The sequence below is a fragment of the Ranitomeya variabilis genome, chromosome 2 (genome assembly GCF_051348905.1).
Source record: "Ranitomeya variabilis isolate aRanVar5 chromosome 2, aRanVar5.hap1, whole genome shotgun sequence".
Classification (NCBI taxonomy): Eukaryota; Metazoa; Chordata; class Amphibia; order Anura; family Dendrobatidae; genus Ranitomeya; species Ranitomeya variabilis.
Window position 1 is genome coordinate 346766558 of NC_135233.1, and position 18420 is coordinate 346784977.

The 18420-nt window shown below is 44.8% G+C and overlaps 1 protein-coding gene across 5 annotated transcripts in view; it reads right to left on the reverse strand.

Moving 5' to 3' along the window:
- Nucleotides 1-18420, reverse strand: part of LOC143805813 (leucine-rich repeat and fibronectin type III domain-containing protein 1-like protein) — a 797917-nt gene that overhangs the window by 157312 nt on the left and 622185 nt on the right. For 4 of the 5 annotated variants that reach the window (XM_077285501.1, XM_077285500.1, XM_077285502.1 and 1 more), the window contains one exon: nucleotides 3662-5055. The exons of the other annotated variant lie outside the window; for it this stretch is intronic. In XM_077285501.1, the coding sequence (XP_077141616.1) occupies nucleotides 3662-5040 (1379 nt within the window). In that variant the 5' untranslated portion in view covers nucleotides 5041-5055. The remainder of the gene's footprint in view (nucleotides 1-3661; nucleotides 5056-18420) is intronic. 5 annotated transcript variants of the gene reach the window in all.

Genomic DNA, 18420 nt, shown 5'->3' on the forward strand with positions numbered 1-18420 from the left:
TGGTCTGTGGAAACTAACTGCAACGCAGAAATCTCAAACACCTAAATTTACAATCGCTCTCTGAGTCCCTTGTCCCTCTTACAGAAATAGTTTCCCTTCATGACACAGATGCTGCTGCCACTTTTTATAACACCACAATAACAGCAACACTTAATTTGGCCACCTTCCTCATGCATAGCAAAACTTTTACAATCAACAGGCAGCCCTGGCTGACCAAACTGACCAAAGAGCTGAGACGGGCTTCCAGGGTTGCTGAGCGGAGATGGAAGAGATCCCACTCTACCCAGCACTTCATCACATACAAGCAGTCCCTCGCCAGCTTCAAGTCCACGCTCACTGCCGCAAAACAAACTTACTTCTCATCCCTCATATCCTCCCTGTCTCACAACCATAAACAGCTTTTCAACACTTTCAATTCTCTATTCCATCCCCAGAACCTCCTCTCTCTCCTCTCATTTCTGTTGAAGACTTTGCCTCTTTCTATAAACAGAAGATCGGTACGATCAGAGAAAGTTTTGGCCCGCAGCCCCCAATGCCCCTCTTAGCTGCTCAGCCCTGTTCCTCCAAAACCACCTTCTCCACCATGACCGTAGATCAGCTCTCCACCCTCCTGTCAAGGTTACACCTCACCACCTGCACGCTTCACCCGCTCCCATCCCACTTCATCCCTAACTTCACCACAGTCTTTATCCCAGCTCTAGCACACCTCTTTAACCTCTCACTTACAAATGGTGTCTTTCCCTCATCCTTCAAACATGCCTCGATCACACCCATCCTCAAAAAGCCCTCCCTCGACCCATCCTCTGTGTCTAGCTATCACCCAATATGTCTTCTCCCTTATGCCTCAAAACTACTGGAACAGTATATCCATCTTGAACTCTTCACCCACCTCTCCTCCTGCTCCCTCTTTGACCGGTTACAATCTGGCTTCCAACCGCATCATTGAACTGAAACTGCCCAATCTAAAGTCACCAGCGACTTACTAACCGCCAAGAGAAAGTCCTCCTCCTGTCCTCCTTCTCCTGGACCTGTCTTCTGCCTTCGACACTGTGGACCATTCCCTCCTGCTACAGATCCTCTCATCTCTTGGCATCACAGACTTAGCCCTATCCTGGATCTCGTCATGTCTAACAGACCGGAGATTCAGTGTCTCCCTCTCCAACACCACCTCCGCACCTCGCCCCCTGTCTCAGTGTTCCCCAAGGCTCAGTTCTAGGACTCCTACTCTTCTCCATCTACACCTTTAGCCTGGGACAACTCATAGAATCCCATGGTTTGCAGTATCATCTCTACGCCAATGACATGCATATCTACCTCTCTGGACCTGACCTGACCTCCTTACTGACCAAAATCACGCAATGTTTGTCTGCTATTTCAGCTTTCTTTTCTGCTCGCTTTCTAAAACTGAACATGGACAAAACAGAATTCATCATCTTTCCCCCTTCTCACTCTACTCCTCCACCAAACCTATCCATCAATGTCAATGGCTGCTCACTTTCCCCAGTCCCACATGCTCGGTGCCTCGGGGTGATCCTCGACTCTGCCTTCTGCTTCAAGCCCCATATCCAAGCCCTTGCCTACTCCTGCCGTCTCAAACTCAAAAATATTTCCCGGATCCACGCATTCCTTGACCACAAAATCACAAAAACACTAGTGCACACCCTTATCTCCCACCTCGACTACTGCAACCTCCTACTCTCTGGCCTCCCCTCTAGCACTCTGGCACCACTCCAATCCATTCTACACTCTGCTGCCTGACTAATCCACCTGTCTCCCTACTATTCCCCGGCCTCTCCCCTATGCCAAGCCCTTCACTGGCTTCCTATTATCCAGAAGATCCAGTTCAAAACTCTAACTATGACGTACAAAGCCATCCACAACCTGTCTCCTCCATACATCTGCGACATGGTCTTTCGGTACTTATCTACACGCAACCTTCGATCCTCTCAAGATCTCCTCCTCTACTCCCCTCTCATCTCTTCTTCCCACAACCGCATTCAAGATTTCTCCCGTGCTTCCCCCATACTCTGGAACTCTCTACCCCAACACATCAGACTCTCACCTACGACGGAAAACCTTCAATAAGAACCTGAAGACCCACCTCTTTCGACAAGCCTACAGCCTGTAGTGATCCTCAGTCTACTGAACCGCTGGACAACTAGCTCTACCCTCTCCTAGTGTATCCTCACCCATCCCCTGTAGACTGTGAGCCCTCACGGGCAGGGTCCTCTCTCCTTCTGTACTTGTATGTTCCTTGTTTTTGCTCATGTTTATTGTACTTGTCTATATTTGCCCCTTTTCACATGTAAAGCACCATGGAAAAATAGGGCTATAAAAATGACTAATAATAATAATAATAATGATGTCTCCTGTACACAGCACACACCGACATGAGTAATTTCTGCTTTCTTGTCTCTATATAACACATATTCAAAATTAGAAGCAGCATGGTAGAGCTTATATGGCAGTACAATCCCTGTGTTTCTCTCACTCTGTTCCATGCCCCTCTCCTCTCCATAGACTTTAATAGGCAGCTGTAATCTGATCCCTCAGTGAGCTGGCAGTCTTTCTTACCTTGAGAAAAATGGATTTCGGCTAATTTTGAATAAAGTCTGAGTTCAGGAGAGAGGCGGTGGAGAAGCACACTTTTCTGATAATACAGTATAATACAAAGTTTTTCAAATTCACTTGGACTTTCACATTAATTTCTGAATGAACTAACCTTTAAGAACTTTTGATTCCAAAAATGTTTAGAATTTGCATGATATTGTATATTTAGCCTAAAACGTTAAACTATTCTCCAGTGAATGGGTTCTCCAGTATTAGAAAACATGAGTCCCGTCTCCCCAAAACAGAACTACACCTGTCCATCAGTTGACTATGGTATTGCAGCTCAGCAAACTCACTGCGATAAGAAAATCTGCAATACCAGACACAACCAGTTGACTGGTGTGATGCTGTTTTCTGGAAGAAATCAGCCCTGTTTTTTTCAAAGCCAGACATAGCACAGTCTTTGACAACCTGAATCTGCTTATGAGGAGCTATAATATTTCTGAAATAACCCCCTAGGGCCATCTTACCCCCTCTTATTCTAAAAAGTTGAATATGCTCCGGATAGTTTGTGAGAGTGCATGGTACCTTCAAGTTACACAATGTTTACAATTCGGACCGTGCACCTTGACTCTGAAGCATGCACCATCACTATAAGGCACAGATGACCATTCTGTAAGCTGTTGTGGTCTACAACATAGCCCCCACCACAGACTCCGCCGGTAATTTAATGTATCCCCTTTGTTTAAATCTTCCTGCAACATTGCAGAAAAATGAACAAAGTCTTCATGTCTTGTCATCATAATCAGCTGCTGGAATCATCACATTTATCAGAATTAAACCTTATTTCTGTGATACTTGAGCTACGGTAATTATGATGCTTCAATCCACCCAAGTGTAGACATCACCAGATGTATTGTTTCCACTTACCGTCCTCAGATGCCCCTGCATATCCTTACATAGTGAGTGTGAGCCTATAAACCACCACCCATTAGTTTCACCTCGGGATAAACAGGTCTGACCCTTAGATTTGTAAAATATGTTCTGGTAATACAGACCGGACTGCAGCAGAACAACCCTCCACCGGGTGTAAGGCTCTGGACAGTATTACCTGTAAATGAGGATGTCATCTAATGAGCTGTTGTACTGAATCTGGTACATCCTTATTCCTGGGATGTGACTCTGGGGAGGCCATTGGATGAGTGCCGAGGATGAGGTCAAATCTGCAACCACAACCTTCCTATCGTGCAGAGCTTTTGTTTCATTGGAAGGAATGCTAGACTTGGCCGGCGTCAGTATATCAGAAGGTCCTGACTCAGTTTCCTTATCGTAGCTGGTGCTGTTAGCAAGATTCGGGAACTGGTTGACTACAAGTTCCACATTTGCTGTAGTTTCTCCTGCAGCATTGGATGCAATGCAGGTAAAACTTCCCCGATCTATGAACCGGGTGTTAAAAATATCCAAAGTCCCATTCTCGTACGACATAGTCCTAGTTGTATTAGAAACCAGTTTCCCATCTGGAAATATCCATCTTACATAAGGATCAGGATCACCCACCGCTTTGCACTTTAAGGAGACACTTTTACCTTCCATTACTTCCTGCCGGGAAGTTCGATGGATTATCATAGGGGGTTCACAAACAAATTCCTCTTCTTTGATAGACCAGAAGTATTTGCCCATCAGCTCTGCAGGGGAGGCACACGTTTCTAAATCATCCTCTCTGGTGAGCCGTCTCAGCCACATTAATTCACAGTTGCAATGTAAAGGATTTCCACCGAAGCTAAGCACCAATGAAGTTAAAGGGGAACCTTTCGATTTGGCATACACGGGAATCCTAGAAAATAAAGGGTCCGGTGGGATCTTTTTGAGCTTATTGGAAGTCATATCTAATCTAGCCAGTTTATGAAGGTTGGAGAAGATTCCCTCTGGAACATATTCAATGAGATTGTGATCGAGACCTACTGTGTTAACACTGGAAAGCCTCCCGATAGTCTCCCATGGGATGTCCACCAGATTGTTGTAAGACAGGTCTAAGTCTTCCACTGTGTCAATAAAGTCATCAAATGATCCAGGAGCAATGTAGTGAAGCTGATTGTTACTCAATATCAAATGTCTAAGATTGATTAATCCTTTAAAATGTTCTTCGTTGATAAAAGTTAACCGGTTGCTGTCCAAGTGTAAGGCGTGGAGCCCTTTTAGGTCGAAGAATGCATAAGGCATGACTTGACTAATGGTATTTCGGGAGAGCGTTAAGTGAATGAGGTCCGTCATGTTAGCAAAGTCTTTTTTTCTAAGGGTGGTTATGAAATTGTCCATGAGCCTGAGCTCTGCTGTCCTCCTGTCAATCATTGGAGGAACAAATAGAAGGCCTGTCTTGGTACAGAGAATGGTGTAGGATGGAGAGACATTCTGGCAGGAACATCTCTTGGGGCACATCATGGCCTTTACAGATGTGCTTATAACGAGCAGACAAATAGCCAGCCTTTCCATGGTCAGGTGAAGAACCTGCAAATGAAGCATAAAGTGTGTTAGAAACCAATCCATCTCATCCACGGAAGACATTTATACATCTGATGAACCCCATGAATCACAAGCTAGACAAAGATCTTCAGTATATCATACACCGAGCTGCCCTATACCTCAGGCAGGACTAACTTTAGCTTGACTAGTGCCCTACGTGGCCTTTTCTATTGATAGTTTGGTAATACATAAAGTGCTTATGTAACACTATCTAACGGCTACCCACAGTCCTAGGAGAAGATGTAAGGGGTGAAGTTATCTATGAAGAGACCCAGCTAGTGCATGGAACTTTACGGGAAATGCTTCCTGGGTAAAAAAGTATGCAAATTAGCTCTTCTCCAGAAGATAGAATGCTGTCTCTCTAGTGCCATTTCTAGGTAGCCAACCTGTAAGTAAAAGTCTGACTCCTACAAAGGAACGTTGAAGCAAGCCTTGTTTTTATTTTGTCACTGCGCCTCTCCACTCCTGAGATATGACTTTTTTCTCCCTGCATCTAAATCTAGTCTTCTTAGCCAACTGGGTGGAGTCATAAAAAAGACTTTCTTAAATTAAGTTGAGAACCGCACCCACTTGCATACAAATAGTTTTACATACAAGAAGAAGCGGACATATTTCAGGAACGGAGAGGCGCAGGAACAACAGAAAGACAAGGCCGGATTCAGGAGAGCAGCGGCATTTATATAAGGTGAGCAAAAAAATACATATGGAAGAAGATGGACATATTGATGACATCAGTGCTGGGTATAATGTGATATGTAATCTGTATAACGTCCTGCGTCTTGTGTATATAGTGTCATGTGAAGTGTAAGATGTTTTCCTATGTATTGTATGTAGTAATGTAAGCTATGCACAGTACAGGATGTGATAGTACAGGATAAGCAATATAAGTGTAATAAGCTTAGTGTATAGAGATGTTTTACATTGTTAGTATGATCTGCATAGTCACAGGTAGCTGGTCGAGACAGGGAGAGTTATGACACAGGTAATGTTTGGGAATAGCCCACAGTTGGAATGGAAGAAGATTACTTCTTTTTAAGAGTTATTGAGAAGTTGGAGAGAAATTAGTGTGCAGCGCTCACGGAAGACTTCTTCATCGATCTGTGAAAGTCATGGTCCTGGCCAGCCAATACCATCGGCTAAAGGAGGCGTGCATGGGCACAAGGCCCACACAACAGCAACACCCTGCCAGGACCCACACAATTGTCCTGTAAAATGCCAGAGTGTGACGGGATGGCAGCTCAGTCGTGACTACGCTCTCGGACACTGTACACATATTTATGGTGACAGGTCCTCCCTAACTCTCCAGTTTCCTCTTAGTATCATCTAGGTAGGATTGGGCTGCAAACACCAGGTGCCCAGACCTGTAGAGCCAGATGGAAGCGTGAAGAACAGGATATGGGCCGTCGGCAGTCCGATAGTTCACCATAATGCACAATTGCACCTGCTTTGGAGATGGTGGTGGCCCCCTTATCTCTTGGGCCCCTGGGCATCTGCCCAGGTAGCGCCAATGTTATGTCCACCACTGGGCGCCTCCTTATTTGTGACAAGTCTGCACACCCCTTGGGGCCTGGATCTTACGGGCATCACATTACATCACAGATTTTCCTATTGTGCTCATAGACAGAGTCCACAGACTACTGCATGATTAATGACTGTGGAAGCTTCTCTTGACATCCCAATATATCAGTGTTAAGCAAAAAAAACACAATAGTCAACATTTTACTATAAGATGCAGAGACGCCGTTATGTATCCGAGGAGGCGCTCGTGTATCCATCATGTCCAACAACCGCCATGGTCCACGACGTTCTCCCAATGTAACCTGATTGATAATTATTATTTTACTTATTTGCATTGAAATAGTACTGCACAACAAGTCTGCGATAAAACTCCAATCACAATGCATTTTTTCCTTATCGTGACACTCAGCCAGCGCAGTGCTCCTTCACATGGCTGCATTACGTGACGTCCATGATGAGTAGGGCAGTAATATGGCTCTCGGAGTAACCCATGGCTTCACTACGTACCTCGTTGTGCCTTTAATTTCATTCCAGAGCAAAGGAAGGTTCTTGTATATACTGTAAATTGGAGTATTGTTTTTGGTGGGGGGTAAGGATGGAGCATGGTACCGGTAAGGCTCTAATATGGCATAATAGGGACTCGGTGATAACGTACAGGCTCAGTGCACAAAATCTCTTAGAAGGAAGCCACGGGATTAAAGGGTTAATTTCCGAAAGCCAGATCTAACCAGTAAAATTCAGCTCAGGCGAGTGCCTCATTTGACCACTAGATGGCAGTATTTCACCATAGTAATTGTGGCTTAACGAGCAGTCCAATTGGCTCCTGCATGTGTTTGCCCATTGAGATTTACCATGGCCGGGGGGCTGCTTGGTAAGAGCTGGTAGATGGTTAAGTGGCACACTATCAAAGCACACAATCTGGCTCTAGACCATTGCTGGAGGATCTGAGTTTAAAGGAATTTAAAGCATATAACAAACACTTAACACGTCCCCGGCTCTTGTTTGAAATCACCCAGACGCGTGTGTGTATTGTCAGCAGATAAGTAGAGTTTATTTTCCCGGCTATTCAGAACGGTATTCAGCATTTTTTATTTTCTGGAAGAAGATCTGCTCGTGAATAATTTGTCAAATATCTGTCATGCGCTGCTAAATGCGGCACATATAAGATATAACGCTGCTACAGATGCTGTGGGATTTACAGAATGGCGCAGTATGGGATCAGGCATTGGTGCACTGCCAATACTGGAGCAAAATGCGCCAAATGTACACACATTTAGTATAGAAACTGATAGAACTTTGTAGACACTGTTCTCTCTCTTATTCCACCTACTGGCTGTTGTAGGACATGAATTTTATGCCAAAAAATGGCACAGATCTTTACTAAATGTTGCACTTTTTAGAATAGAGGTGTATATAGTGTGAAACGCCTCGTGCCCAGAAATATGCACAGAGCGTGAACAAGGAAATATGGAGTCTATATACAGGGACTCCTTCAGAGGCATATATAATGTGTACAGGGGGTGCTGTCTAGAGGGCAAAAAGGTCCCTGTGGCCCACATGAGAAGACCAGTAATAATTGGGGGCACTGATGGAGATTTTCCATCCAGAACCACGAGCTTCAAATTATGCAACTTCACCCCACGTATATTATTTTTTTTAGTTACCCTAGGCACTCAGTGACGTAGGACGATGTTTTTCTGCCTTATAGGGTCCCATTAATACCACCATATCGTAAACTCTGGTATCATTTAAGGGATTGTCCATCCTTGGGGGGGGACAGGTCTGCAGTCGCTCTATGTCACTACAGACTTGTGAATCCTCCCATCGCGAGCACTGCGCACTGTCAGGATTCTCTGGTGCCAGCACCGTGAGCAGCTGATCATTTCAACTGTTTTGCACAATTCCGGCCATATTCCAACTAGAAGTGTCTGGCCTCACTCAATACACTTGCACTGAGCCAGGCCACGCATGTCTAGTTGGCACGTGACCGCATGTATGCAACTTGCAACAGGGTGAGCGGAGAGAGAATTTTTTTTAATCAATGAGTACTTTGTGGGGGTCATTATACTATTTATAGGGGTGTTTGGGGGGCAATTATACAGTTTTGAGGGCCGTGTAGGTGCCTCTATACTATTAGAAGGCTGTCTGGGGGCCATAATACTATTTGGAGGACTATGAGGGGGCCAATTGTACTGTTTGGCAGGCTATGTGGGGGCCATTTTACTGTTTAGAGGGCTATGTTGGGACAAATTATAGTGTTTTGAGGGCTATGTAGGGGCCATGATTGTCTTTGGAGGGCTGTGTTGGGGCCAATTATACTGTGGAGGGACTATTACACTGCTTAGAGGGCTAGTGGGGGCTGTTATACAGTGCGGAGGGTTGTGTGGGAGCCATCATTCTTTGTGGAAGGTTGTGTGGGCCACTATACTGTATGGAGGATCACTGCAATGCATTGAGGGGCATTATACTTTATGGAGGGCTGTGTGGGGGCCATCATATTATGTGGTTGGCTGTGTCCCACATGTTGGTTGAGAAGGTTCTAAAAAGGCTCTTTTTTACCTAGGGACAAAACATTAATATATCTGCCGCCCACCCTAGTTTTCTGCCATAAATTAATAAAAAATTATGAAGCCCCTGTCTTACTTTTTCAGTTACACAAAATATAAAGAGAGGAGCAGTTTACTTGTATCACTGTGTGGTATCCCCTGTTTGGCCACTAGATGTCAGCACACGTGGAAGCTGTGACATTTATCATTTACCTTCTAGGTAGACAACATGTAAATATTATAATAATGAATAAAAAAATAAAAATCCAATTTAAAAGATGTCGGTGTTTGATGATCCTCTATTAAATGTAACAATATTTTATCTGATGTGACTAATAACAAGAATCTGTTTTTATAATTGTTACATCTTTACCACTAAAAAGCTTCAGCGAAATAAGTCATTCAATAGCATTGTCTTATTGTGACATGTAAGTGGCCAGGTTTTTTTTTTTTTTTATCAGAAACATCGCCAGTTTTGTTTATAGGTAGTGACTCATATTACAGTTTAGTTCAATTTAGTTAAAATGTGATACCAGACACAGCCAGAAGTGGCGCTGTTTTGTTGCTAAAGTGGATCTTCAAGCATATACAATATTATGTATGGCATCATAATTCATAGTCCCTCTCAGCCCTTATCCGCATGCATGTCACTTGACAAACAGTAAGGTTCTTAGTATTAGAGTTAGTACTGCCCCAATTACGGTCACCGTGATGAGGTGGGATGGCTTTCACATTAAAAAACAAACAAACAAAATAAAACCATGTTAACTAAGTACTGTATATTATTTTCAAGTACTATGCTGTTTATTTACTGCAGGGTATTAAATCATTATGTTTCAGTCTTTGTTTATTATTATAACAGACAGGATTGCAAAGGAAGGTAACACTTGTATTCAGGGTAGATAACACAAGATTCACTATTCACATTAGGTGATGTCACAGCTCACCTCCTCCTTCTGTACAATGACAGATAACACCCCTCTATACAGCAGCTAACATAGGATCTACCATTCACAAAAGGTGATGTCACAACTCACCTCCTCCTCCTCCTGTACAATGACTGATAACACCTCTATATACAGCAGATAACACAGGATCCACCATTCACAATAGGTGATATCACAGCTCACCTCCTCCTCCTGTACAATGACTGATAACACCTCTATATACAGCAGATAACACAGGATCCACCATTCACAATAGGTGATGTCACAGCTCTCCTCCTCCTGTACAATGACTGATAACACTTCTATATACAGCAGATAACACAGGATCCACCATTCACAATAGGTGATGTCACAGCTCACCTCCTCCTCCTGTGCAATGACTGATAACAGCTCTATATATATATACAGTAGATAACACAGGATCCACCATTCACAATAGGTGATGTCACAGCTCGCCTCGTCCTCCTGTATAATGACTGATAACACCTCTATATACAGTAGATAACACAGGATCCACCATTCACAATAGGTGATATCACAGCTCACCTCCTCCTCCTGTACAATGCGTGGTCCCGCAGGTAAACTGTTTGCTACCTTAACTGTTCATGCGCCACCACTATTAGTGCGGTTACTACAGAGATCTCTTTGCATGGGGTTCTTCTGGTACCTGTTATACTCGATACCTATTGGGGTGTATATACACATATGGGCATAATTTCATTTAAACCCTTTTGCATACTATGTATTTTGGCACTAGTGGGCTGACTATTTACTTATTGCATTTTATGTTTGCCTGTTGGGAACCACCCTGCCATCTTATATTGGTGTGATCCCTTGTCATTTCCCTGATTTTCTCTAATTTTATGTTTGTTATTACCCGTCTGACTTAATAAAATTTCTACTTTTATAAATAAATTTGGTTTCTTTGGTGCTATTTTTCTCTTTGGTTTTCACACCTGTATATACAATAGATAACACGGGATCCACTATTCACATTAGGTGATGTCACAGCTCACCTCCTCCTCCTGTACAATGACTGATAATACCTCTATATACAGTAGATAACACAGGATCCACCATTCACAATAGGTGATGTCACAGCTCACCTCCTCCTCCTCCTGTACAATGACTGATAACACCTCTATATACAGTAGATAGCACAGTACACCAGTCACAATAGGTGATGTCACAGCTCACCTCCTCCTACAGTATAAGGACTGATAACACCTCTACATTCAGTTGATAACTCAGGATCCAACATTCACAATAGGTGATGTTACAGCTCACCTCCTCCTCTCCTGCACAATGACTGATAACACCTCTTTATACAGTAGATAACACAGGATCCACCATTCACAATAGGTGATGTCACAACTCACCTCCTCCTCCTCCTGTACAGTGACTGATAACACCTCTATATACAGTAGATAACACAGGAGCCACCATTCACAATAGGTGATATCACAGCTCACCTCCTCCTCTTGTACAATGACTGATAACACCTCTACACACGTGGTCAAAATTGTTGGTACCCCTCGATTAATGGCAGAAAAACCCACAATGGTCACAGAAATAACTTGAATCTGACAAATGTAATAATAAATAAAAGATCTATGAAAATGAACAAATGAAAGTCAGACATTGCTTTTCAACAGAGGCGTAGCTAGGGTTTTGGTTCAGGGGGCGAAGCTTCTAAGTGGGCCCCTAACCAGGTAACCTTGATTACAACTGGGTGACACCCTCTAATAGTGGAGGAGAACCTCAGCAGATGACCGCGCTATTACTGAAGATAATCTCTATATAAAGACAAACATGGATATTACCGCCATATGGTCAGTGGTAGATACCAGCCCTACAGAACATATAAGAGATCACTGCACAGTTACAGATAATGACTTACCGCTGACGTTCTTTATGATGGAATCGTTCATTTTTCCCATCTTTTCCATCTGGCCCAGACCGACACGACAACTTCTTCCAGCCAGGACTCGTCTGCAGAGAATACAACAAAGACACATTTCACTTCTAACATTCCAGCCCCATCACCATCTATCTCCAACCTGCACAAACTCCTCATCCTGCTGATACCCCAATACTGAGCCGCTGCTGCCGTATGTGTCTGTACTACTGCACCTGATACCCCGATACTGAGCCGCTGCTGCCGTATGTGTCCCTATTACTGCACCTGATACCCCAATACTGAGCCGTTGCTGCCGTATGTGTCCCTATTACTGCACCTGATACCCCAATACTGAGCCGCTGCTGCCGTATGTGTCCCTATTACTGCACCTGATACCCCACTACTGAGCCGCTGCTGCCGTATGTGTCCCTATTACTGCCCCTGATACCCCAATACTGAGCCTCTGCTGCCGTATGTGTCCCTATTACTGCCCCTGATACCCCAATACTGAGCCGCTGCTGCCGTATGTGTCCCTATAACTGCACCTGGTACCCCAATACTGAGCCGCTGCTGTCATATGTGTCCCTATTACTGCACTTACTGTGTGGTACTATGAGCCCTCTAAATTCTAAAGCAACCCTCTATAATATAGGAATGCCGGGCGCAAGTGCCCTAGAAAACACTGCCCATATTTTGCTCCCTAGAAAGTAATAATGCCCTGTGTGCCCCTTTGACAGTCAGTCACAGTAGCCGGAGTTCGCCTATAACAATAAGTGCCCAATTTACATTCAATAATGTCCCTAGTCTCCCCAATATACAGCTCCCCTATACACAGTATGATGATCTCTTATACACAGTATAATGCCCCCTCACTTTATAGTACCACCCACACAGTATACTGACCCCTTAGTAGCCTCCAAACTGTTTGATGGCTCCAACACTGTATGATGGCCCCCTCATTGTAATCCCCACACTGTATGATGGCCCCATAGATAACCTCCATATAGTATAATGTGCCAGATAGTCCTCAATATAGCACAAGGCAGCACCCCCATAGGCAGACCCTGTAGTATAAGGCAGCACCCCATAGGCAGACCCTGTAGTATAAGGCAGCACCCCCATAGACAGACCCTGTAGTATATGGCAGCACCCCATAGGCAGACCCTGTAGTATAAGACAGTACCCCATAGGCAGACCCTCTAGTATAAGACAGCACCTCCATAGGCAGACCCTGCAGTATGACAGTACCCCATAGGCAGACCCTGTAATATAAGGCAGCACCTCTATAGGCAGACTCTGTAGTATAAGACAGTACCCCCATAGGCAGACCCTGTAGTATAAGACAGTCCCTCTACAGGCAGACCCTGCAGTATAAGACAGTACCCCATACTCAGACCCTGTAGTATAAGACAGTAACCCTATAGGCAGACCCTGAAGTATCAGACAGTACCCCTATAGACAGACCCTGCAGTATAAGGCAGCACCCCCATAGGCAGAACCTGTAGTATAAGACAGTACCCCTATAGGTAGACCCTTCAGTATAAGGCAGAAACCCATAGGCAGACCCTGTAGTATAAGTGAGCACCCCAATAGGCCGACCCTGTAGTATAAGGCAGCACCCTCATAGGCAGACCCTGTAGTATAAGACAGTACCCCCATAGACAGACCTTGCAGTATAAGACAGTACCCCTATAGGCAGACCCTGTAGTGTAAGACAGTACCCCTATAGGCAGGCCCTGTAGTATAAGGCCGCACCCTCATAGACAGACCCTGTAGTATAAGGCAGTACCCAATAGGCAGACCCTGTAGCATAAGACAGTACCCCATAGGCAGACCCTGTAGTATAAGACAGTCCCCCTACAGGCAGACCCTGCAGTATAAGACAGTACCCCATAGGCAGACCCTGTAGTATAAGGCAGCATCTCTATAGGCAGACCGTGTAGTATAAGACAGTACCCCCATAGGCAGACCCTGTAGTATAAGAGAGTACCCCTATAGATAGACCCTGCAGTATAAGGCAGAAACCCATAGGCAGACCCTGTAGTATAAGTGAGCACCCCCAAAAAGGCACACCCTGTAGTATAAGGCAGCAACCTCATAGGCAGACCCTGTAGTATAAGACAGTACCCCCATAGGCAGAACTTGCAGTATAAGACAGTACCCCATATGCAGACCCTGCAGTATAAGACAGTACTCCTATAGGCAGACCCTGTAGTGTAAGACAGTACCCCATAGGCAGAACCTGTACTATAAGGCTGCACCCTTATAGGCAGAACCTGTACTATAAGGCTGCACCCTTATAGGCAGACCCTGTAGTATAACACAGTACCCCCATAGGCAGACCCTGCAGTATAAGACAGTACCCCATACGCAGACCCTGCAGTATAAGACAGTACCCCTATAGGCAGACCCTGTAGTATAAGACAGTACCCCCATAGGCAGACCCTGCAGTATAAGACAGTACCCAATATGCAGACCCTGCGGTATAAGACAGTAGCCCTATAGGCAGACCCTGTAGTGTAAGACAGTATCCCTATAGGCAGGCCCTGCAGTATAGGGCAGCACCCCCATAGGCAGACCCTGTATTGTAAGGCAGCACCCCATAGACAGACCCTGTGGTATAAGGCAGCACCCCATAGGCAGACCCTGTAGTATAAGACAGTACCCCATAGGCAGACCCTGTAGTAAAAGACAGTACCTCCATAGGCAGACCCTGCAGTATAAGACAGTACCCCATGGGCAGACCCTGTAGTATAAGGCAGCACCTCTGTAGGCAGACCCTGTAGTATAAGACAGTACCCCTATAGGCAGACCCTGTAGTATAAGACAGTACCCCTATAGGCAGACCCTGTAGTATAAGACAGTACCCCTATAGGCAGACCCTGTAGTATAAGGCAGCACCCCCATAGGCAGACCCTGTAGTATAAGACAGTACCCCTATAGGCAGACCCTGTAGTATAAGACAGTACCCCATAGGCAGACCCTGTAGTATAAGACAGTACCCCTATAGGCAGACCCTGTAGTATAAGACCGTACCCCTATAGGAAGACCCTGTAGTATAAGACAGTACCCCATAGGCAGACCCTGCAGTATAAGACAGTACCCCCATAGGCAGATCCTGCAGTATAAAACAGTTCCCCCCATTAAGCAGACCCTGCAGTATAAGACAGTACCCCATAGGCAGACCCTGTAGTATAAGACAGTACCCCCATAGACAGACCCTGTAGTATAAGGCAGCCCCCATAAAAAAGCACAATAAATATTCACCTCTCTTCCTCCTTGTTCCAGAGGTGCTCAGAGCTCCCGCTCATCTCCTGACAGCGGGCGCCAGGCAGTGACGTCATCGCGCCTGCTGTCAGTGTCGGCAACGCTGACAGGGGGATGATGGGAGAAGGAGCGTAACGCTCCTTCCCTCATCATTGCGGTGAGCTGTATCCGATACAGCTCACCCTGCGATGACAGGTGGGGGGACCACTGCTGGCACCGGGCCCCCCGCCTGCTCAGGGGCCCCATAGCGGCAGAGCAGGGAGATCGATTCTCCCTGCTCTGCCACAGAATGTAACTGTATAGGCGTGCTGCATGCCCCGATGCAGTTACAGTAGCGTAGCTCCAGGTGGGCCCCCTCAGAGCTCCAGGGCCAATCACCCCCTCTGCCCTCCCGGTAGCTACGCTACTACTTTTCAACAATGCTTCCATGGAATTAAAAAAAAAATAAAACTCATGAAATAGGCCTGGACAGAAATGATGGTACCCCTGAAAATAATGTGACAAAAGGGACATGTTAAATCAAGGTGTGTCCACTAACTATCATCACAGGTGTCTACAATCTTGGAATCAGTGAGTGGCCTGTATATAGGGCTACAGATACTCACTGTGCTGTTCGGTGACATGGTGTGTATCACACTCAACATGGACCAGAGGAAGCGAAGGAAAAGAATTGTCTCAGGAGATTAGAAAGAAAATTATAGACAAACATGTTAAAGGTAAAAGTTATAAGACCATCTCCAAGCAGCGTGATGTTCCTGTGACTACAGTTGCACATATTCAGAAATTTAAGATCCATGGGACTGTAGCCAACCTCCCTGGACGTGGCCGCAGGAGGAAAATTGATGAAAAAACAAAGAGACAGATAATACGAATAGCAACAAAAGAGCCCAGAAAAACTTCTACACAGATTAAAGGTGAACTTCAAGCTCAAGGAACATCAGTGTCAGATCACACCATCCGTCGTCGTATGAGCCAAAGTGGACTTCATGGGAGGCGACCAAGGAAGACACCATTATTGAAAAAAAATCATAAAAAGCCAGACTGGAATTTCCCAAACTACATGTTGACAAGCCACAAAGCTTCTGGGAGAATATCCTATGGACAGATGAGACAAACATGGAACTTTTTGGCAAGGCACATCAGCTCTATGAAGCATATCAAAAAAAGAACACAGTCCCTACTGTGAAACATGGAGGAGGCTCTGTTATGTTCTGGGGCTGCTTTGCTGCATCTGGCACAGAGTGTCTAGAATCTGTGCAGCGTATAATGAAATCTCAAGACTATCAAGGGATTCTTGAGAGAAATGTTCTGCTCAGTGTCAGAAAGCTTGGTTTCAGTCGCAGGTCATGAGTCTTGCAACAGTATAATGACCCAAAACACACAGCTATAAACACCCAAGAATGGCTAAGAGGAAAGCATTGGACTATGCTGAAGTGGTCTTCTATGAGCCCTAACCTAAGTCCTATTGAGCATCTTTGGAGAGAGCTGAAACATGCCATCTGGAAAAGGCAACCTTCTGACACGAGACAACTGGAGCAGTTCGCTCTTGAGGAGTGGACAAAATACCTGTTGAGAGGTGCAGAAGTCTCATTGACAGTTACAGGAAACATTTGATTGCAGTGATTGCCTCAAAAGGTTGTGCAACAAAATATAAAGGTAAGGGTACCATCATTTCTGTCCAGGCCTATTTCATGAGTTTTATTTTATAAAAAAATTCTGTGGAAGCATGGTTGGAAATCAATGTCTGACTTTCATTTGTTCATTTTCATCGATTTTTTTTATTTATTATTACTTTTGTCAGATTCAAGTTATTTCTGTGACTATTGTGGGTTTTTCTGTCATTAAACGAGGGGTACCAACAATTTTGACCACGTGTGTAGATAAAATAGATAATGCAGGATTCATCACTCACAATAAGGCCTGTCCCACACATCCAGATAATTCCGGTACCGGAAAAATCGGTACCGGAGTTATCCGTGTCCATGTGTCCGTGTGCTCACGTGGTACATCAGTGTGGCACACGTGCGGCAGCCGTGTGCCGCCCGTGTGCCGACTGGGTACTACACGGGCCGTGCAGGAGACAGCGCTAGAGATAAGCGCTGTCCCCTGCATCTGTTGCTGAAGCCGGAATTCATTCCTTCTTCCCAGCAGCGTTCGCTGGAGAGAAGGAATGAAAAATCATTGTTTTTTTATTTTTTTTGTGCTTAAAATAAAGATCTTTGTCACCACCCCCCTCCCACCCCCTGTGCGCCCACCCGCTGGAAATAAAATACTGGGTGGGAGGGGGGTGGTAACAAGGATCTTTATTTTAAACACAAAAAATATAAAAAAACAATGATTTTTCATTCCTTCTCTCCAGCGAACGCTGCTGGAGAGAAGAACTGAATGGCGGCTTCAGCACCACAAGCTGGGGGGACAGCGCTTACTGTAGCACTGTCTCCTGCACGGCACACGGACGGCACACGGACAGCATCCGTGAGCGGTACGTGTTTTACACGGACCCATTGACTTTAATGGGTCCGTGTGATCCGTGCGCTCCTACGAACACTGACATGTCTCTGTGTTTTTCAAACGGACACACGGTCCGTGAAAACACGCTGACATGTGCAGAGACACATTGATTTTAATGTGTCTACGTGAGTCAGTGTCTCCGGTACGTGAGGAAACTGTCACCACACGTACCGGAGCCACTGACGTGTGAAACCGGCCTAAGTGATATCACAGCTCACCTCCTCCTCACCCTCCATAATTACCCGTGTCCGGATTAGTGCATGTATGACTCTTCAATAAAACTATTATCTGAGTCAGCCTCTTGTTGCTGAAGTCCCTGTAAAGCACAGGAAGTTGGAGTCTAATATTAGATCTAGTGGTCAGTGTGAAAATCACAAGTTTTTTTGTTAGCGTTATAAAAATGAAAAAAAAAAATAAAATAAAAAAAAAAATAGTAAAACAAATTCAGAACTATGCAAAAATGGCAGATATGGAACAAATGCTGCAGAGTAAGAATGCTTACAAAAATGGAAGTGATAAACTGTGCAAATGTCAAAAAATGGATGCCGCTTTGAAGGCAAAAGCGATGTTCACCTGATTTACAATGTTCACCTGATTTATATTTCTAGTTTGTTCATTCACTTTCTATTTTATTAATTGATAACAATAAACTATTAACGCT